The sequence below is a fragment of the Chroicocephalus ridibundus genome, chromosome 1 (assembly GCF_963924245.1).
Source record: "Chroicocephalus ridibundus chromosome 1, bChrRid1.1, whole genome shotgun sequence".
Taxonomy (NCBI): Eukaryota; Metazoa; Chordata; class Aves; order Charadriiformes; family Laridae; genus Chroicocephalus; species Chroicocephalus ridibundus.
In genome coordinates, this window is record NC_086284.1 from 78384860 (window position 1) to 78407265 (window position 22406).

At 40.5% G+C, this 22406-nt stretch overlaps 1 protein-coding gene across 8 annotated transcripts; it reads left to right on the forward strand.

Annotated features, from left to right (window-relative positions):
* The first annotated feature begins 2483 nt into the window (after positions 1-2483).
* On the forward strand, positions 2484-22180 carry GYG2 (glycogenin 2). Of its 8 annotated transcripts, none has more exons than XM_063340998.1 (10): positions 2484-2570; positions 2784-2962; positions 8792-8933; positions 10670-10844; positions 11931-12093; positions 12655-12781; positions 13699-13921; positions 15059-15199; positions 16913-17037; positions 18955-22179. In XM_063340998.1, exons 2-10 carry the CDS (start codon positions 2956-2958, stop codon positions 19286-19288), a joined length of 1437 nt encoding a protein of 478 aa, XP_063197068.1. In that variant the 5' UTR covers positions 2484-2570; positions 2784-2955; the 3' UTR covers positions 19289-22179. The 8 variants fall into 8 exon arrangements, 7 of the variants coding, with proteins under 7 accessions (XP_063197068.1, XP_063197082.1, XP_063197075.1 ...); XM_063341012.1 differs by having other exon boundaries at positions 2487-2506; XM_063341005.1 differs by lacking the exon at positions 2484-2570 and adding an exon at positions 2584-2684.
* The last annotated feature ends 226 nt before the right edge of the window (positions 22181-22406 follow it).

Here is a 22406-nt window from a genome sequence, read left to right on the forward strand (position 1 = left end):
TAAGAAATTATAATCTACATCAGTTTAAATATGCAAACATCTTGACAACACACAAACAAACGAGCACATTTGTGGCTATCACTTTCAACTTATGAATGATAACATATTTTTAAACTGGTTTTCAAGGACACTTGATATTTCCTTAAAAATCATAATTTTGCATGTTGATAGTTAGAAGAGATTGATATATATTTTGCCAGGTAGACATAAAATTTTGATTAATGACATGTTAAAGTGTTTTGTGGTTACCACTTCAGTTGTCTGTTTAACAATGAAAATACATATTTTGCTTCTTTCTCTTGAAAATTTTCAATAAACACATACTGTGTTTTATCTAAGATGATCTGAGTTTTGTTTGGTTTGTTTGCTACTTTCTGGGACATATGCCAGCTGATACCTTTTATATGCAAATTAATCTATGTCCCGCTAGGGAACAGAAAGAAATGCTTCAAATTAAAGACTTCAAGGAAAAAAAGAAAACAGCTTTTTTCAGCAGCAGTGTCCAGAGAAGGATCTATGTACATTATTAACATTTTTGCTTTTGAAATATTATTACAATTTACTTAAATTTGTCCACAGTATTTTTAAAAGATTTTCTTACTTGTGTTAATATTATTAGCCAAAAGGCAGATTTTATTATGGAGAATTTGAGCAAAAACCGTCAACCCGTATTTGTAAACACCACTCACCAAAGTGGTTAACCCCCTGAAACTCTTTGGTCTAATTACATCAACATACGACCATCATACCAGTGTGCAGGCACACTTTTCAGTGTTAATTTCGCTTTTAACTAGGATGATGATGATAATAATTTTATACTTATTGTAATAAATAATAATAGTTAATAATAATAATTATTATTATTATTGTTATTTCAGATAATTGGGAGGTTATGTAGGGAAGCTCTAACATATTTAAATCTGAAGTGGAAGGAAGGAATATAAACTGGCTGTTAGACCACCAGAACTCTAGCATGCATTATTGGCTCTGACATTTACAATCTATTCTATACTGTAAAAAAAGTTGCCAGCACACAAGTAAAACAGAAAATAATCTAAATGTAGACATCACTTTTATAACAAGAAAATGCTTTTGTTGATTACAGATCTGCCAGTAAAATTATCTACAATAGTGATCTTGCTACTCATAAGTATATTTTTTAGTTGACCCATCTGTATAAGCAGATGATGAACACATTTCCTGAGAATTTTGTTTCTGTGGGATAAGTAAAGCTTGATTTCCTAGGTATTTATGCCCTTCCTTCCTTAAAGGCATTTACGTCCCCCTTCCTTAAACACCTTGTCACTACCAGAGCAGTGACATCCTCTTCTCCAGTGGACCTTTAGGACGCTTCCAGTAGGTGAGAGCACAAACACTGCAGCTTGGAGCAGCAACACTCATCACGTGCAAATTGTTGGAAATGGTTTAAAAAAACGAGCAGTATGTGCATTTTCTTCAGTGGCACACTGTCTTAATTTGTTGCCCTCTGATGAGTAGTAAGTGACGTTCATAGAACGGTTTGATGCAAAAATGCCTTGGCTGAACTGCATCAGCCTAAAAATACTTTTCAGGGACATCGTGGGGTTGAATTACACGTAACGGCGACCTCACTTCCACGTTACTGGCAAAAACATGGTGTGCAAATGTATGTGCATTTATATATTTGTGAAAAAATATATTCTGAATAGCACAGGCTCTCTGAAAACATTTATTTATGTGTCTGGGTGACGAGTTATCAGACTGTGTACCGCAGGGGTTACGATGGCTCCAGAGAAGTTAATGGGCAGACCCCCTTAACTCGGGGTGAACCCCACGCCCCCGGGTGACCGTTAAGCCTTGCTGGAGTCACCCTACTCCTGCTCTAAGACCTTTTCTTCCACCCTCTGCAATCTTCACCACCGAAGACCTTGGTGCTTCCCTCAAAGGGGCTGCACCCTAGAGCCTCCCCCAGCCTGTCTTACCCCCCGCTTCTGCCCAGGCCTGCGGCTGCTGGGGCGGCTGCGCTGCGATGGAAGGAGCGCGGCTGGCGGGACGCGGAGCCCCTCGCCCCCCGGTTTGCTCCGCCGCCCGCCCGCCCCCACCCTTTGCGGTGCGGGACACCCCCCATCCCTCCGCCCTTCTCTTTGAGGCCGCCGCCGAGGGGCCGGCGCCCCTCGCCCGGGAGCCTGGATGCAACGGCGGGGGTCGGGGTGAGGGGGTCCTGCTCCTTCCATGGCGCTCACCGGGCAGCGCGCAGGGAGGCTCTGAGGGAGCCTGACGGCGGCTCTCTGGGGGTCCCACAACCCCGAGAGAAGGCAAAGGGAAAGGAAGGGAAAGGGGAAGGGAAAAGGAAGAGAAAGGGAGGCGAAGGGAAAAGGAAGGGAAAGGGAAAGAGAAGGGAAGGGAAAAGGAAGGGAAGGGAAAAGGGAAGCCTCTCCGGGCCGCCGCCACCCGCTCCGGGCGGGCCGGGTGGGCGCTGCCGCGGGGCGGCCAATGGGGCGGGAGGGCCGCGCCGCCCCGCCAGGAGGTGCCGCGGTGCTGCCGCCACGCGTGGGGGGGCGCGGGGCGGGCTGTCCCGGGGCAGCGGGCAGGTGCGGGGCCGTGTCAGGCGGCGCCTGCCGGCGCCGAGCTCCGGGCTTCTGCCCTGCCCCCGGGGGCAGGGCGCTGCGGGGTTGGGGGGGCCAGAGGAGGGTGGCCCCCTTGCAGTAAGGGCAGCGCCGGGAACGGGGCGTGGGGTGGGTCGGGTCGTGCCAGCCCTTCCCGATGGTCTCTGCCGCTAATGCCGCTTCTTTGCCGCTGCGCAGGAGCCCCGGCGGGTATAATTCACCTACCACTGGCTTCAGCAGGAAAGAGGCTAATCCCATTGCGCCATTTACCGGGCCTGCCGCGGGCAGGTGAGGCGGCGGCGGAGGTGGGCGCCGTGGGCCTGGGCCTGGGCCGTGGGCCGTACCCGGCTGGCCCCCCGCCGGCCGCAGGATGTCTGGTGAGTACCGCGGCGCCGGCCGCCGGCATCGGGCTGCCCTGAGGGGCTGCCCTCGGTGGTGGCGGCGGCGGCACCCCGCTTCCGCTGCCTGTCGCCGCCTCTCCGGGCGGCCCGGCCGGCCACCCCCCCCCCGCACCCCCGGGGACCTTCTCCCTCCTCGCACCCCGGAGCGGGCGAGGGGTCTCCGCCTCTTCGTTATCGGCCGAGCGGACTGTAATTAGCAGTCTCAGATTAGGATTTGAACCGTCTGGCTGGTGGGATGAAAGAGCTAAACTCGTTTGTGCCTTCTGCTCGCACGTAGGGTTGGCCTGCCCGGGCCTCTGCGCGCCTCCCTGCTGCGGGACAGGCTGGGGGGGCTCCCGAGTCTGAAGCAGATTCAGAGAAACCTGTTTCGGGTCCCTTCTTGCCTAGCGGCGGTAGTTCAAAGTTATCCTTGACCCACAAGAGACTGGTTTAGGGATGGGTGCAGGAGCTGTTTCGTTTCTTAAAACGTGCTCTCAAAACCGAGGAAAAAATTGGGTGGCATTCCCCCCCCACCCCCTCCCCCGCCTTACCCCCCTTTGGGTTTGTGGAAGCATTTGAAGGGTGTCGCAGACATACCTCCCTCGGGCACTCGGCCTGGTGGATCCCTGGTTTGAATGCATGTGTGTGGCACCTCAGTGCTGGGGGGGAGAGACAGAAAGAGAGTCTGCAGATTAGAGGATTAGAGGATCATAGGGGTTTTTTTGTGGTTGCGGTGTGGTGGGTTTTTTTTTTTTTTTGTGAAGGAGGGTGTATCCAGTCCTCTGTGCTGCCTTTGGATTGCTTAAGCAATTGTTACTCTTCTTTTTTTTTTTTTCTTTTTTTTTTTTTCCCCCCCAAACTGGTATGTTACTATCTTGGGACCAGCTTTGGGTGCTATGCTTTATGCTTATTTGCATATTGTAATATTGTTGCATTTGCTTTTTCATAAAGATCACTTACTGTCTGTAGGGTCTTGAAGCAGAATGTAACTATTCTTAACTGAAAGGTATGTATACATAGTAAAAGCTAAACAAAATGAGAAACAAGTCTTTTTGTAGTCTCCAAGATGACAGTTATAATGCCATCTACTGAAATTCAGTATTGTCTTAATAAAGGATAAAAGAATCTGGTTTTGCATCAGGCAGAACTTTTTTCAAGAGAAATATTGCATGCCATCAAATGTCAGTTTATATTCTGTTATAAAAAGGTCTGTGTAAACACGTTCGTTGTGCCACCTTCATCGATAATCTAAATGTTTCTACCATTGGACCCAGACCAAAGAAGCACGGGAATTAAAATTGCCAGCCATCATCTTTTCGCTAGGGCAAGAACTGCCTCTTTGCTGAAAACTTGCATAATAATTTCTGATGGTGGTCTGACGTTGGCTATTGTCTGACATCATTATTCATTTTACTTGCTTATAATAAAATACTTCTTGATTGCTTTTAAGGTTGTGGGTGTCAGCTGGAGCAGAGCTTTCTGTTCCAAGTGCTGATATGGTTGTGCTAGGTCAGAGACACGAGAAGGCTGGTATCTTTCTTTATCTTCGCAGTAGTCTGACGCACCTTCGCTGAGACGTGCTTCTGGGGGAGGATGCATAGAGACCTATGTGTGGGAGGGGGTGTCACAAAACTGGTGTTAGAAAACGTGATGTGAGTTGGGGCTGTGTTATGTCATTGTGGCTCAGGATTTCAGAACGGTGCTTTTGGCTCAGCGGGCACAAGTTGAAACTGCAGCCTGCCCGTCCTGCTGATTGTGTCTGGAGTAGAAGGGGGATGTGTGTGTGACAAAAGAGCAACAGATGGTACCAGGGGGGCATTTAAGAAAGCAATTGAAGAAGGTTGGTTAGTATGAATGGCATTACATACTGGGGACCTAACCAGCCTGTTGGAGGCTTTTAGCTGTTGATTTATCAACTCTTATTTTTATGCATAAGACGTCAATGTGTTATTTAGAATATGCTTGTAGGAAGGTTGTAGCGTATGGGTCTCTGGTCTCCTATTGCAATTTGGGAGCGGGCAACTTGGCAAACTTGCGTTGCTACTCTAGGAGACACAACTAGAGCATGTGTATCCTTCCTCTGTCTATCAGAAGAAAGACTGAAATATGTTTAAACAGCTATGTCTAGTGGATTATGGAGGAAAAAAGACTCTGCTTAAACTTCTCTTGAAGGTAGCAGGTGCATGTGGTTCATTCAGTGCTTGTTACTATGAGTCACTCCTGACTCTCAGTGGGTACCTCTGTGTTTGTTCTCTTTTTTTTTTTGTTTTTTTTTTTTTTTGTTTGAACATCAAAGTGAGCACCACCCTGTATGCTCGCTGGTACAGATTCTGAGTAAGGCTTTTAGCTGCCCTAGAATTGTTTTTCAGGCCTGTTGAAGAATTCTGCCTCTGGCAGTGTCAGAAGTACTACTGCTATGAGTAAGCCGTATAAGAAGTTGGTGATCTCGTCAAAAAACAAACAAAAAAAAAAACCCAACAAAACCCCCCAAAAAAACCAACCAAAAAAACCCAAACCAAAACCTGTAACAAGTTTAACATAAAATCACACTGACTGTGGTGGCTCACATTATTTTTGCTGTGTTGCTATTTGTAGCTGCAGAGTGGGCTCTAAAATAACTCACCGAAGTCAGTTGCTTGAAAATCCTTGATTTGTTCTGACAAACTATTGTTAGGTATTAAAACCGGGGCGCCACTGCTGATTCTAATTTGCATCTTTATGTGCTGTGTGGTAATCCAGACAAGAGAAATGAGCAGATTTATAAATTCATACAATGTGGTTTTAATGTGATTCTAATCATACACTTAATTTTCTCATAATTCACTGAGAGTCAACAGTATTAGCCATCGGGTTCCACAGCTTGAAAACAATTTGCTTGAAAACTTAATAGTGTTCACACTATTGTCATTCAGCACAAAGAATTGAAAGTGCTGCATAATGGTGCGATTGACACTTAAAAAAAGAAATACACTTGCGATGAATTTTAAATACATCCACCTTTGGCTTTCAAATGTAAAAGATCAAACCTTTTGCAGCTTAAAGTTGGTGAGTGAAACCCTGTGTACATTAGGTTTAATACAGCATTGTCCTTGACTTCATTTAAATGGGAATTCTCAGGTAAACTATTTTCTCTTACAAGTTTATATGAAAATCTGATCCTTAGTTTTCAGTTATAAAAATTAAAACATTTATTTATAGGGACAGAGTTCCAAAGAACATTATAAACGAGGCAAGTCAAATAGCACTTCTTCCTTGAAAACAGGGATAAGATGAAAGAACAAGTAATGATAAAATCTTTTGATTTTAAATCCCGTATGGATCCTTAAAGGATGAGTGGTGCCCCTATATGATTTAAAAATAGCTAGGACATGCCTCTCTCTTTGCACGAGAAATATTTTGATGCTGCATGGTTTCAGTCAATATTTTATTATCTATTTCATTATCTCTGTAATGATTCACTCTATTAAGAAGGCCATAGTATGTATCCCACATCTGGTTCTCAAAAGAGACAATTGCTGTTTGTTTTTTTTTTCTGGGGGAGGTATTAGCAAGAGTTTCTTAGAAGCTATATTTGTTTGGCAAACTGCTTGCTTGTGGTTCTGACCACAGCTTTATCCCAAGAAGTACAAGGCACGAAAGCATATATAGGATGTGGCAATTTGCCATAGCAACTTGCTGAACTATTTGATGAGTAGCTTCTGTATTTATGGATGTATTACTTATGTAAAAATTCAGCTTCTGTAGCTAAAAGAATTTGCAGAAGCAATAAGAAGATTAAGTATTCAGTTTTGTGGCTGTTATTTAAGATTTAGACTCCCACTCATTTCACAGTTTGCTTTTTTTATTAACCTACCCCCCACATTCCTCTCAGTAGTTGTTTTATTACCTTTATTTGGCTGAAGATGCCTGTTGCCTAACGCAGCAGTGCTTTTCTTTGCTGACTCATTCTGTCTTTTGAGAATAATTTTACTGCTAAAGTAGCCTTCAGTGTTTTTTTGCTTTGGTTTTTTATGTATGCTTATATTTATTCGTTTAACCTTTTGGAAAATTGCAGTAGGAGCAGTTCACTTGCACAACTGTCCTTTTAAAGCACTCCATGTAAGCAACTCCATATTCATTGTTTTCTGGGACACCTGTAACTTGCTCAAGCTGTTATGATAACAGGAGAATTGAAGGCTCCTTTTTTCATTTGCTGCTGCTGGAAATTGTGATTAAAAATGTTATTGGAGCTTGCTTAGCTGAGGCATCTGCAAACTATTTTAAATTTGGATGGAAGATACAGGTTTTTTGGCCGACTGTATCGCTACTGGATAACAGGATTCTCCTGAGGCGTAGGGGTCTGTTGCAATGTCAGTAAACGTAGGGTATATGTGCTTGATTGTGGGAGGTAGGCCAAAAAGGGGGGAAGAATTGTAGAATGGCTTAGGTTGCAAGGGACCTTAAAGATTGTCTAGTTCCAACCCTCCTGCCATGGGCAGGGACACCTCCTACTAGACCAGGTAGAAGACAGCACACCAGCGGGTCTGTGCTTTGCTCTGGATTTGGAGGATGTGAAAAATGAAAATACTTAGTACCTGAGAGCTTGTCACTGGCACCAACCATACTTCATTGCATACCTTGGTGTTAGGTTAGAGGTTTGAAGTCATGCATTTTAGCAGGGTCTGGCTGGGGCAGCCATGAGGTCATTTGTTGAGTTCTCAGCAACTAGTTCTGTGAGATTCTTTTCTAGAGTCTCTCATGGAGCCTGGAAACTGTATGACAGGGTGGTTTATTTGTTGTTATTGTTCGGTTGTTTTAATTTATTTAACGTAATTGCTTGTCCCTTAAGATGATGGTGGTTTTAAATAAGTAGCTCAACACAAGTATTTATATTGAAGCTCTGTAGAGCTCAGTGGAATTCCCCTCAGCTGTGTGACCCGCTTATGGTGTTCTGGTTAATTTTGCAGCCTAGAAAGTGGAGGTCTTCATTCTGCTCTGAGGATGCTGTTCACCTTGCTGAAGCGTAGGTTCTGGCTCTCCCCAGGAGAATCCCACTAGCGGTGGTTCTGTCACAGGGCAGAGATGAAGAAGCAGCCCCTGGTGTTACTGCCACAGGCCTGGTATCTCTACAAAATATATTGTGTCTGCTGTTGTGCAGGAGCGTAGCTTGCTTGCTTTTTTTATTGCAGTTTTTTCCCCATGTGTTTCTTGACAATGAGGAACACTCCTAATTTTCTTGGAGTTACTTGAGGTAGGGATCCCTAGCTTCTGGGAGGTGTACCATTCTCAGTAGCAATTCCTCTGCGTTTATTTAGGCAGCACCAGTTACTCCCATGCAAAGAGGACAGAGCAAAGTGTTGCCTGCTGGGCTGACTCAGTGAGGTTACGGAAAGGACATTTCTGCCTAGTACTTAGACTTTCTGTTTTTTCCCTTAGTTTTTGGCACTGTATAAACAGGAACATTTTCCTTATCACTTGTATATATGTGAGTTAAATGTAAAATCTAAATATTTACGGATGGTCTTTTTTGATTATGTTTAGGCAATAATTATTTGGTAAGGTAATTATTTGTTTGCAGGTCTGAAAACTTCATACCTGTTATTATGTAAATCGGGCAAACAAAAGCCAACAGAACTCAGAAATATACTTTCTGCAGTCTCGGTTACTGGATTTTCTATTCAGTTGTGTCTTGTGGGGGAGTTTGGGAAAGAAAAGAGCTTATCACAGGAACTGCAGGTTGTTATAAGCCTCAGCCTGTTGGTTAGCTGGAGGAGGGAGATTGTAGGAACCTGCCAAAAGAGCTTATGTTAAAGCTGTAAAGTGACTCTTCTGAATATTTGCTCACAGTAACGGATCAAGCCTTTGTGACCCTTGCTACCAATGATGTGTACTGTCAAGGCGCTCTGGTTCTCGGACAGTCATTGAGGAACCATACGACATCTAGAAAATTGGCAGTACTAATTACACCAGTGGTTTCCAGTGGGATGAGGTAAGGATTCATATATTTTTGGAGGGTGATAATGTGGAAGAATAAACAACAGCATGAAAGATTTTAATAGGCTTCCTGTGGATTTCACGGCATTATGTCTAGAAGTTCCCCCTTGGCTAGCGATTTCTGAGAGGAATCCCAGATAACATCCATGATAAGATCATAAACCTAATAAGAATTCACTTGCAGAAATAGACCTTGTGGCTGGAATTTGTCTTAAGCTCATAATTGGGAACATAAACTGAAAGTTTGGGGACCAAGGTCTTAGTGTCTTGCTGTTGAGCTGAAATAAAGGCACTACTGGTTTTGTTTGGTTCCCCCCCCCAGTGTTTCTCTTTTAGAAAGAGCAAGATATGTAACCGCTGTTGACATCAGAACTCCCCAAAAACCTTAGGGGCTCAGTTTCAGATGACTAATCTTCTTAAAATATTGGTGCATGGCTACTTTCCAATTTGGGTTGTGATTCTACAGGCACTACAGAATTGCATGTACAGAAATCTCATGAGATCTGTTGAACTCAACCCTGTTATTTGGAGGACTGTATTGCTTGTTAAAAGAAACATGACATGCTATAGCTACTTAAACTCTTAGTTCTGCTATGGCTTAGGCAGTGTGCAAGCTCCTGATTTCTGTATGCCATGTGAAAGTATTTGTGGTGCATCTGGCTCAAAAAACATATTTCCCCATTTTTGCTGTAATTAGATGTACAGAAATCTGTTTTTACAGGTTTTTTAAAGTATGGATTTTGTCAGAACACTGTAGCCTTCTTGAGGGAATACTGTATACATTTGACACGTGAGTGGATACCAAGTCCATCAGTTTTTTCGTCCCCGTTCAGTGGAGGGAAAAATTTTTATAATACATTTTTTAAATCAAGGATAACACTTTTTTTTAAAAAAACTACATCACTGACCTATGCTTCTAAAGATCTGTACCTACTCTTAATTCTTTCCCAGTTAACTCTTATTTTTTCCCATTTCTTCCTGTCCCTTAAAGATAGTCAAGCAAAAGCTAATGACTCTGAAATCTAAATAATCAACACAGACTCATCTTTTTCTGTGTTTGTATGACATCCAGGACTTTGTAGTCAATAGCGTAATGTCAATGAATAATCTGTGTTTAAAAGACTTTTTTCTTGTATCTTGAAGGAAGATTAGCTACCTTGGTATCACCTATGAAATTCCTGTGAAAGATATGCATAGAGAAAAGATGTCTTACTAAAAGTATCATTTGAGACGACTTGTAGTAGTGAGCAAGTACGTATTGCCTGTTTTAAAAGGTGCAGTTTTGAGGCTGTGTTTACTTGGGCGTAATAGATGCAAATGACTGCACTGACAGTGCATGCCACATCCTGTGCACTGCAGAGGGAACGCAGTACGGTGCTGTTCTTCAGAGTCAATTATGCAGGATGAAGGCTGCTGTAATTTCTGTTCGTGTTTCTATAGACATTAAGTAACTAAAATAGGGATTGGTTTCTCTTCCATACAGCGCCTCTCACTTTTGAGATGTGCTGGCCCTGTAGTGGGAGAGGCGGTAGTTTATGGCCCGATAGCTGCCTTTTCAGCAGACTGTTTACGAGGACTTTTCACTTTTGACTTCTCATTCTAACCAATCAATCTAGCCTTTGTTATTGTCATAAAAAATGTTGTGCTTTGTGTCACTGTTTTCATGCCAGAAATGAACTCTGATGAACCTCTCTAAATTCCCTTCTTTCTCTCCACTGCTTGCTCTGGTAGGTCTGTCCTCCGCAGCGTGTTTGACGAAGTAATCGAAGTGGATACGCTTGACAGTGCTGACTCAGTCCGCTTGGCTCTGATGCAGAGGCCAGAACTGGGTGTAACCTTCACTAAGCTTCACTGCTGGACTCTTACTCATTATAGCAAATGTGTCTTCATGGATGCAGACACTTTGGTGAGTAGACTGGGAGCTGTGGAAATGTTTGTGTATGTCTTAGAGCTACTCTGAGTGTGGGATACTTCCTCGTCAGGCAGCCTACTGGCCTATAAAGTGACCAGATTTGCTGCTAGTCACAAGGTCGCAGGAGCTCCAGCTGGCATGTTTTGGCAATGCGCACAGTTTTGCTGGCTGCATAGAAATAAATGCTGTTTTGAGAGTAGCTTCAGGACTGTCCTCAAAAGTTATCATAAACACACTCTACGCAAATGAGTTTTTGACAGATGTTTAAAATAGATCTCTGTCATATACTTTCATTTGTACTTATTCTGGTCAGGAAGGAGGCCAGTTTTAAAATGGAGGTATAGTATGTTATAATATTTTAAAGGACCTTCTAGAGGGTCTATGAGGCTCATGAAGTAATTTGACAGGGTTTGTGCTTTTAACAGAGAAATCATGGAGAACCACAATTAACAGACCTGTCTCCGTGAGCCCAGAGGAGGGCCACGAAGATGATCCAAGGGCTGGAGCACATCTCCTATTAAGACAGGCTGAGAGATTTGGGGTAGCTCAACCTGGAGAAGAGAAAGCTCCAGGGAGATGTTATAGGGGGCCTACAGAAAACATGGGGAGGGATTCTTTTTCAGGGAGATAGCAATAGGATGAGGGGTAACAGTTTTAAACTGAAGGAAGGTACATTTAGACTAGGTATTACAAAGAAGTTCTTTACTGTCATGGTGGTGAGATACTGAAACAGGTTGCCCAGAGAAGTTGTGGCTGCCCCATCCCTGGAAGCGTCCAAGGCCAGGTTGGGTGAAGCTTTGAGCAACCTGGTCTAGTGGGAGGTGTCCCTGCCCATGGCAGGAGGGTTGGAACTGGACTATCTTTCAGGTCCCTTCCAACACAAATCATTCTATGTTACTTTATTATATTAAAAATAGAGATTCTGACCCCTAGCATAATTTGCATTACCCCTGCTTTTGTGCTCTGCAAGCTGTATATTTGGCCAAAGTAGCAATTTACTCCCTTGGTACTGATTTAGCTACTCATGTTTTAGAAAAACACTTGCTCTAAAATTTTTTTTTTTTTCCTACTGTCTCTAAGGTGCTTTGCAATGTTGATGAATTGTTTGATCGAGAAGAGTTTTCAGCAGCTCCTGATTCCGGCTGGCCTGACTGCTTTAATAGTGGTGTATTTGTGTTCCGACCTTCTTTGAAAACTTACAACCTACTGCTCCGTTTTGCTGCTGAACATGGCAGCTTTGATGGTAAGGGGCAAGGCATAAGGGACAAAGTGTGTGACAGTAGACTCCTTCTCAGTAAGCTGTTTTTCCATAGCTTCCATGCTATCTGGCAGAATGGAGGAAGGCAAGAGTTCTCTGGCCTTTATGTAGTTGTGCCCCCACAAATATTTAAGGTGCAGACCTTTGCCTCTTACACTGTACTTAAGACCTGCTGACTTATTGTGGACTGTACTGCCCAGAAAAGTGCAAAGAAGGGACATTGTGTCTGAGTCTTGCTCAGCAAGTTTTGATTTTGCTGTCTGGTTTAGGAGAGAGAAATACAGCTGATCTTCAGTCTTCTGCTCTGAGGGAGACCAAAACCCTTTCCTACTCCTTCCTTCCTATATTACAAATAGGACTCCATTTACACTGAACTTGCATCGGAGTGCATCAGGTATTACTCGCTTGTACCTGCTCACATGGCCATGTTGTCAAGTCCAAGTTGCAGTCCCATGAACACGCTCACTCCCATCCTTGGATGTGAAATATTGACGTAAATTTGAGTGTATGCCTAATTATGGTAATACTGGTTTATATATTCTTTAGGAGGTGACCAAGGCTTGTTGAATAGCTTCTTCAGCAACTGGGCAACAGCAGATATTGGCAAACACTTACCTTTCCTCTATAACTTAAGCAGCAGTGCTGTATACACCTACGTTCCTGCTTTCAATCAGTAAGTAGTAACACTTCTCACTGACTGTAACCCTCTGTACTTTGTTAACAAACTTTCTATTATAAGAGCGAATAATAATGGCATATTCTGTTGATTATAAATTACAGTAGTCACAAATGATGTTATGTAAAAATCATGCAGTAGAAGCTTAAATGTAATATGAAAGTCTTGCATCTGGACACAGACAGAGTCCTAGAGCTGGCTACACTGTTTCATGTTGTTTCAGAGGAGCTTTTCTCATGTTTGAAAAGATATAGGTTACTTAGCATTAGGTTCTGACAGCTTTACTTTGAAAGTTGTTCCCTTCTTTTCCAGTCAGTTCTATGGGAAACAGTTGGGGTATTATTATTTATTTATTTTCAAACCATTTCTTAGGTTCTTCCATGAAACAAAATTTGTGCTAGTAATTACAGGACTTCAGACAATGCAGTTAGAGAAACTTTTCTGCCAGAAGGCAAGTTGGTTTTGGGGTGTCATGAATTACTGCTCCAGTTGCACAGAACACTCTCACTGCAAGGTGAATTTAGGACAATGTATTTATTAGTAATTTTTAATATGGGATCAGTAATAATCAATTTTGTTGAGTCAATGTTTGAAGTGGTATTTGTTTGTTTGTGAACAGAACATGCAGAAGGACTGGAAATGCTGCTGTATGAGCCTGTCATTTTCCTTCGTGAACTTTTGTCCTGGAATCAGCAGCTGAAAGCAAATGGCAATGCAGCCTTTTGTCTTCTATATACCAAATGGGATACCTTAAACTAATAAGTTAGAAAAAATATTAATATATACTCATATTGAATGTGTTGCTGTTGCAAAATGTCAAAATTACCTCACCAGTGTGAGTAAGCCTGTTTCTTTAGCAGTTTATATAGGGAAAAAAAAATTAATGTATAGACCTGTATGTTTAATCACTACAGTTTTGGTAGAGATGCCAAAGTTGTTCACTTCTTGGGAGCGACAAAGCCCTGGAACTACAAATATAACCTTCAAACAAAGAGAGTTATGCAGGATGGCAGCACCTCTGGATCTTTTCATCAACTGTCATTTCTTGCCCTCTGGTGGAATATATACAGCGCCAGTATATTGCCTTTGTTAGAAAAACTTCAAAAGATGGAAGAATCAGAATCTGAGGAATGCAAGGTAACTGATAAGGAGGTAGTGGGAATATGCTGAAATCACAAAAATTCTGAAAATTATATGTTTGCTAGAGAAAGGAATTACATGAAAAAACATAATAACTGCTGGTTGGTAGTAGCAATGATTGCTTCTAGAAGAATCTAAACTAGCAGTTTAGGAGGGATTTTTAGTATTAGTGGCTTTCCAAAGATTTCCACCAGCCCCCTCTTTAATTGATGAAGAGTTTGTATGGGAATGTACGTGTATAGATTCTGCAAATTAAACACAAGGTATGATACAAATTTGCCACAGAAGGTGATAAACTGGCTATGAAACAAACAGACTTTTGACACTAAGTTGATGTAGACCATCAAACTAGCCCTTGAACTATAGTAAAATTTACCTTTTCAGAGCATTATAACTGGTTTTATGAGGGTCATAACTAAATCAGATTTGCAAAGACAGTGTTAATTACATTTAGGATGTTATATCCAGTACTCGTATGTCATCAAGCATTTATCTACACTTTTCTTTTTTTTCCCCTTCAAAGGAAGTGCAGCAATACATGGTTTCCATGAATAGAATAAAAATCTGTTGATAAATGGATGACTTCTTGGAGACCAATGGCATAAAGTAATGAGTGGGAGAAATACGATTTTTAATTTTGTATTCAGACATGACAATTTCCATCACTTTTATGCATATGTAAATATTTTCTTAGTGTTTTTTTAATATTAGACTATTCTCATCGTTGAACTAATTGCATAGTCCCATAAGATCAGTCGGACAACTACCATCAAAGCCCCAGAGAGGAATTTGGTTTGTTAATCTCATAACAAATTGGAAAGCAGAAGAAGGAATGGGTAGTTTTTGATCTCATACTTTAATTTTTAAGAAATTGTGCAATAAAGAAATATTTCAGCCACGGTAAAACAAAGGTGGAAATACCTGTTAGATTTACCTCCTGGTGATGCTGGCATACTCGTGAGTGCAAAAATCTAAATTGCAACATGCTCTGAATCTGGGACCACAAACTTTTTGAATTTATTAACTTACTCCTTTAATGGTGAGATCCCTGTAAGGAAGTGAAACTGTTGTAAATAACATATTAATCTCCTGCAAAATTCCATTTCAGTGGCGAGATGTTCTTGTTTTTATTAGCACACTTTCAATGGAGTTGAAATTACACTGAAAAAGGTCAGTCCTCCTGTGTCCAATTCGCTGCAAATGCCTGGGCTTCCAGAGCAGAAATATGAAATATATCCCACAGCATGTTCACCTGAGGAACTCACTTTCGAAGCTGTAAGTATGTTGTATGTTACTATATGCAGAAACAAAGTAAAATGATATACTAAAATGAGAGATTTTTTTAATTATGCTTCTGATCTGGGAGATTATATATATCTTCTTCAATTTCACTGTAGCTATTGAATTTTCTTGCTAGCATCAGAAATAGTCTAAAGAGCATTTATTTTCTTTAATCTTTAGTCATGTATGCATGATGTGCCTGGAGGTTGAAATGGTTTGCATTGAATTTTATGTAGAGATTGCTTATTGAAAGTTGTCAGGTACTTAATAAAGTGAAATATAAAAAAAATCAGTTACCAAAGTAATCTTTTGAATATTAATACTCTTTTGAATTAATATATTTAGAAATAGAATCCTTTCTGTCAGTTCTGTGTAGAAATTATTGGTGTTTTTTCTAGAAGTGCTGACTTGAAAAACTGTTCCCTGAATTTCTGTCATTTGGGCAACAAGGAGCATCTTAAAAGAATCCACTTATGATCATTGTAGGGGTCCTGGTTCTTTTGTCACTCATTTTGTATTTGGGTGTTTCTGTTTCTGACTCTCCTTATATTATGCAGGAATTAAGTTGGACGTAATAGCACAATGCTTCTGCAGGTGTAAGTCATTATGTGTTCTATGACAAACCATGCTACAGCAAGGTACAATGGGAGAAAATAAAATTAGTGTTCTAATGTCATCTGCTACTGTAACTTGTGGACTACTCTAGTAAGATGAAGACAGTTTTTATTATGTTCAGTGCTTCATCCCTTTAGGCTGTGGTTACTCCATGAAGTTAAACTGTAGTCTTCCTTCGTTTCTTTTCCACCCTGAGTGTGGAGGGGCTGAAAGAAAATTGCAAACCTCCCAGCTCTATAGTTTACAAATAATTTATTTGCAAAGGATGTGTTATCTTGTGTGCCTCATGCATCTGACTCCATGGGAAATGCTTAAACCAAATGGAGGCACATTTTCAAGATGTTTGTTTGGGGTAAAAAAAGTCATAATGTTCATTTAAATTAGTGTCATTCAAATTTAAATTTCTTTTATTTTTTTAATTACTTGGCTTGTTGGAAGATCCTATTAATTAGAAATTAATAGCCTGATTCCCTTCTAACTTAGGAACACCATCATTCCACTTTTTGTTTGTTGCTTAGTTTCAGTAGTCTTGTGAGATTGTTCTGGTTTTGATGGAAGAGACTTCAGAATGGGGTCTGTCTACTCATTTATGTTTTGATATCTGTCAAAGGCAAATACTTGGGGCAGTATTTTTGGGCAACCTCTTTTACCTCTTTTGGAGGTTTTGGAATTCGTTGTTCTGTTTTCATTCTATAAAAAGCTCATGAGTTATAGAGCAAGCCATTATCCTAAAATGAGATTTTTCTCGTGAAAGTTTGGTCTCTTGAATGGTAGGCCTCTACTGCAAGCTAGATTTCCAGACTGTTTCTGTAGTCACTGAAGGATGACAGTCACTCTTGAACCTATTTTAGGATGAGATGAGCTGCCCTCTGGAGGTACTTATCCTAGATTGATTATAGTAGGAGCTTAGATTCAATACCATTTTGATAGCTAAAGCTGGGTGAGATAAATTTTGTCCTTGGTGATAACGTGTTTTGTACCTTTTCCTCCCATTCTCTGCTTTCCCCTACCCCAAGACTGAAATGGATTTTTATTGTATGAATTCTCATGATAAGGAAACTATGACAAAATATTCTCCTAATAAAACCTCAGTGGCTGTATTTTAGCAACCTGTATGTGAAGTTGAACAAAGCGGTTCTAACGTCCATCTCTCTGAGCCTGACAGACCTTCAGAACAACTTGTATTTCATCCTGCGTTTCAGGAAACCTCAGAACTGGTACATGTGGCTTTCTGCATGGTACACCTCTTGATAATTGCATGCATGTCTTTGCTGCCAATATAATTTTGGTAAATACCAACTAATTGCGATGCAGTGTGCAAATAAATTCTTGAATCTTCTAGCTGTTTAATTCCTTAACTGCTTCCAATAATGGGGTACGATTCCTTTCTATCGGTTATACTTCTAGTTTTTAAATTTGTGTTTTCCTGTGCTAGCACCCTAGTAATAAATCCATGGTGTTAATTTTAGGTCTCCAATACTAATACAAGCAAAGCTGTTTGGGTTTCTTTGTTCTGTGGGATGTGTTGTGTGTGTTTTGTGGTTTGGTTTGGTCTTTTTAGTTTGGGTTTTTTTTTTTACCTGCTTAAGTGATGTTTCCAAGCAAATGGAAAAGGAATGTACAGTGAGTCAGACACGAAGCCTAAGCTACTGGGCTTTCCTTTGTGATCTTGCACTGCATTTATCTGTGTGCAATGTGAGACCAGCACCAGACTTGGCATTGATGGGGGTAGCAGGGTGTCAAGGACTTGTATCTTGTAAGGTACACAACAGCCTTTTCCCTAATGAGGCCTTTTGTTTGATTGTGAAGCACTACAGTGAAATACTTTAAGACTGAGAAACAAAACTGTAGGTGTAACTGTAGCTTCCCTGCAGCCAAGGGTGTTTGAGCCCTAGCTAAAATTCTTAATTTCTAAAAACATGATGCTTACTGTCATCTTGTTAATGGCATCCAAAACGATAGATAAGGCTTGCCAATTATAAAGAAAGGAATCTTCATGGGTTACTGCAGTTATGTGTGTACAAGCCTGAAAATTAAATACAAAGGATTGTTGCATATTTGCATATATAGGGAGCAAGCATTCACGTTTAAAGTCACGTAGCATGGGACTCAGGTGGGGATACATATGGAAGGTTGCAGTTGCCTAAGCATCTAGTGTCATGTTTGCTGTTTGAGATAGATACCTTATCTTGTCGGCAGGTGCAGGTCTTGTGTAAGACCTGTGCCTTATCTGCCCCAAATTGTCAGATGTAATGGATATTCCAGGACACTTAGGCAGTTTAAGCCCTTGATTGCTGTCCATTAAGTTCTATTCTGAAATGGTTTTGTATTGAATTTGTGAGGGCTTCACTGGAAGGCTATTCTGGTTGATCAATTTATAACATGAGTTATTTGTGTTGGAGCCTCTTGGAGTAGTACTGAAAGCAGGTTTTCAGTAGCTGCCTTGATTAGTCATTGTTATATTTCTTTATTACTGGTTATAATTATTGGGATGTTCTGGTTTTACTGGAATTGGTCATGGACACAATTTTTCTTTTATGTGGTTGAAATTATCACTACTAATGTGTGTTGCATTCGTGCACCTGTGATAACTTGATCTTTAACCAGGATTCACAATTTTGGACCGTCATTCAAAATGAACTAGTTATTGGTATAATGAATAGTGCCAATCTTTTGAATTAATTTATATGGGTAATCTGTTTCACATCTGCTAAATAATAATGATCTCACTGGAGATCAGATAAATGACCAAAAATGCTAGGAAACTTTCACGTGAAAGTGTTGAAGACAAAATTTGCACAGATACATAGTTACACTTCATTGTGGGAGATATTCTACTTAAACAGGCCACGTTTGTAATATTCTCATTGGGTTGTTGCCGAGAATGCCAAGGTCTGAGTTAAGACAAATAAAATAAATGTTTGGTATGTTCAAAGATGCTATGACAAGTAGTAAAAACATAAGAAAATGAGATCATGTTATCAAAACGAGAATGAATGTTTGAATACTATTTGTTTTATTGTTTTAACCGGGACTGTACACAACAGAAGTTTGACATTTAAAGTTTAATTTCACAGCACTGAAATGAGAACAACCAAATGACTGTTTTCCCACTGTTCTGCTTCTTCCCACAGGACGAGGTTGCACATTCTATTTCAGAGCTGTCTATTCACTTCAAACCGGAAGAACCAAGTCCAGAAGATGAACGGAGAAAATGGGAGGAAGGGCGTATGGACTATATGGGGAAAGATGCTTTTGAACATATCAAAAAGAAATTGGATGCATTTTTATATTAAGATGGAGTGTACTGTAATGGCCGTCATGATCTATGTTTCTTCTATAAATACAGTCCTTGAATACTTGGCTATTTTCATAGTTTGTTTGACACCAAAGTTAGAGGTAGATATGGGCCCTCATATATCTTGGGGAAAGATTAACAGGTACAGACTCTTGTTTTTTCACTGTTAAGCGTGCCTCAGCTTTATTGTTATGTGTGTCTCATCTTCATTGCTCTCCCATAGTGCCTTCTGAAGTATAATGAATGGTACCCTCTGAGTCTGAACTCTCACACTTACCACTTTTCCCTGCTCCTCCCCATAAGCATTTTGCAGAAACAGTCAGGAGTGTGAAACATGTTGGAAATTGAGATTATTTCACAAATTGAGATTATTTCAAAAGTACTTACAGAAGATGCTATAAAACTATTTAAATGAAAACCTTGTTCTTGAAACCAAGTTAATATTTTCAAAGGTAACCGTAGTGTAGACTTCAATATGAGAAAAAAGTGGGGAGATGAAATCCTGGCCTCATAGGAGTCTGCAACACAACTTTTTAATTTAAGTGTATTTAGGATCACAGGAAATTCAGACTTTGTCTGAGATCACTAATGGATGTTCTCCCTGTTTATAGGAAGCTGCTCAGCTTCATCACCAGCATAATGAAGAGTGGTGTAAAACTCCTAAAATAGACTAATATATGTTAACTTTTTATATTGTTGCTATAGGATACTGTTGTTATTTTAAATATTATTAGCTCTATTTGCATATTCAGAGTTGCATAGTCAGAGGAGAAATCCTGACACTATGGTGTAAACCTTCTGGTGCTTTATATCGATTTGTTTACAGTACTTCAAACTGCAGTTGACAAAGGCGTTCTTCATGTTTAGCTGGTTGCCCCATATTGCAGGCAGTTTGAATGCAACTGAAAACACAACTGGCACTTGTTTTAGTAAACAGGCCCTTTGAAGATCTTTTAAACAATAGCTGTGTGTGGGAACTAATAAATCTGTGAGTGTAATTCCAAAAAAATCTACTGGTGAGATTCCATTATATTAAGTATACTTATGGGGGATTGCTTTGTGAATTTGGGTATTTAAATTTGACTAGTCTCAGCAAGTTTGTCTTAACAATGAGGGGAAAAAAAAACCAAAACAAAAAAAAACAAACAACATTTTGAAAGAAAGAAGCTTGACAGGCATGCTAATATGATAACAGATTTGACAGAGTTATTCATAACGCCCCTCAATATTAGAATAAGAATTCTGCAGCGCTGATGCATGATTTGAAACATGTTTCAGTCTTAATATGTCACATATTTTGGTACAGATATACCTTAAACCAGGACATATACCTAATGAAATAACTTGGGAATTCTGTTTAAAATGCAATGATGTAATGTTATGCATCAGAGGGTTTGCTATAGATGCTAGTGGAGAAAAAGGCAGGGTAAGAGGGAAGGAATTTTTTGTTTCTTTTTCCTCCATCGAAAAAGATGGAGGGGTGCGGGCAATCACTCTCACAAATTGTGAAAGAAACGAAAGAATCCAAAGGACTTTTCTTACCATAAAGGAAGAAAAATTATCTTTGAGTATTTTAGAATTAATTTCTAATATTCATAGTAGTGGATTTGCTTTTACTTTTGTGGGGTATTTCTGGTTTTTATCTAGTTCTTTATTTCGCGTTTATTCTAAGCACTCTTAGAGCAGGAATCTCTTTGGGTCTGCTGAATTCAGGCTTCTAGTTCAAGTTAGATGTTTGGAGTCTCTGAAGTCCAAGAGAGAGATGTCCAGAAGATGATTCTTCTCAATTTCTCCGTTGATTATAAAGGGATCCTCAGTAACCTGCCTCTCCTGGGTAGGTAACCTTTGCGTGTTAACACAGGTAGGTGCATTCTACCTCTTGTTGTGCGTGGCCCAGTGCAGCACTATGCAGAGATTACAGCAGCTGCGGGTGTACTCTTACTTAGTGGCATTTGATCTGCTGATTATCCCTGTTTCTTAGTGAATTTGTGGATTTCGGAGAAAGTTCTCTGTTTTATAAGCGTTATTGCTAATATAATTCAGTTTTTGAAGACTGTATAAAACTGTAGTCAACACTGTGAACTCGTGCTTCATGCAGCTGTCGTTTTTACAATAACTACTAGATCTTACTGAGCATGTGAATTAGATTATGGGAGAAGAATTATTGTACCAGAAGGTTTTAAAATAGGCATATGAACATAGTAAAAGGAGCTGTCATGGAACACATTTGAAAGTGCCAACATGTAAAATGGTACTGAGTGTGGATTATACAATGTTTTGCAAAGAAATGTAGTACATTAATGTCATGGAAATAAAACAGAAACGGAAAGGACATATGAAGTCTGTGCTTATCAGATGGTGCAGAGTTACTGGTTGTTTATGTTGTGCAGGGAGTATTATTTGTGATTGACTGGTTACTTTAATATGTTTTTTAATTGTAGCAAATTGCTTTTGAGACATTAGCACTACCTGCTGAGCAGAATTAAAAAGTGTGACCTATTATTATAAGCTTTAGGATCTCTTGAACTAGCACAACAGGAGTTGTTTTATTGTATTTCACGGAAAAGTATAGCTGTGGTTAAAAGTCCTGCTTCAGTGTATTGTCTGCACACAAAAAATGTTGATCTAGTTACAAGTAATGTAGTGTTGTAGTGGATTCTAGCAGAGTACTGTTGCCCCCGGCGTGTGAGAAGGGGGAACCTTGTGAGTGAATTCAGAATTTGCAAGTGCTGTTGTTCCAGCAGCATTCTTTGCTCTTAAGCGCGTCGTTCTGGAATCTTGGGCTACAAGCAGGTCTGGGGGGTGTTAGGGACTGCGTGTTGCCATGAACTACAAGGTTGAGGTTTGCTAAGTTGAAATGTAACTTGGAAATAAAATTTAGCAAGCTTCATCTACAACTTCTTCCTCGTTAAAGTGTGGTATAGACCCACATATTTTTAGGGTAAAGAAAGTTAAGAAATGTGGGCTTTTTGGCAGCACCATTCCTCCCTAAACAAGACATTTTTTCACTTTGGCAATTTGGAAGGCGCTGTTAATGAAATGTAAAGGCGGGGGGGGGAAACGGCATGGTAAAATGAGAACCACTGAAGACCTTTTACCAGCTGGACTCTGTGTGTGTGTGACTGAGAATTTTGTCAGTAGCGACCTGAGAAGCAGCTGTAAGGATTTTGAAAGGCCAGACTCTGACCTATTGCTGTGTGGCAGACTCTGTATTTAAAAAGGACAGCTTGTGTTTAAAATATAACATGCTGATTCGTCTTCTGTCACGTGCTTAAGAGTTATTCACAG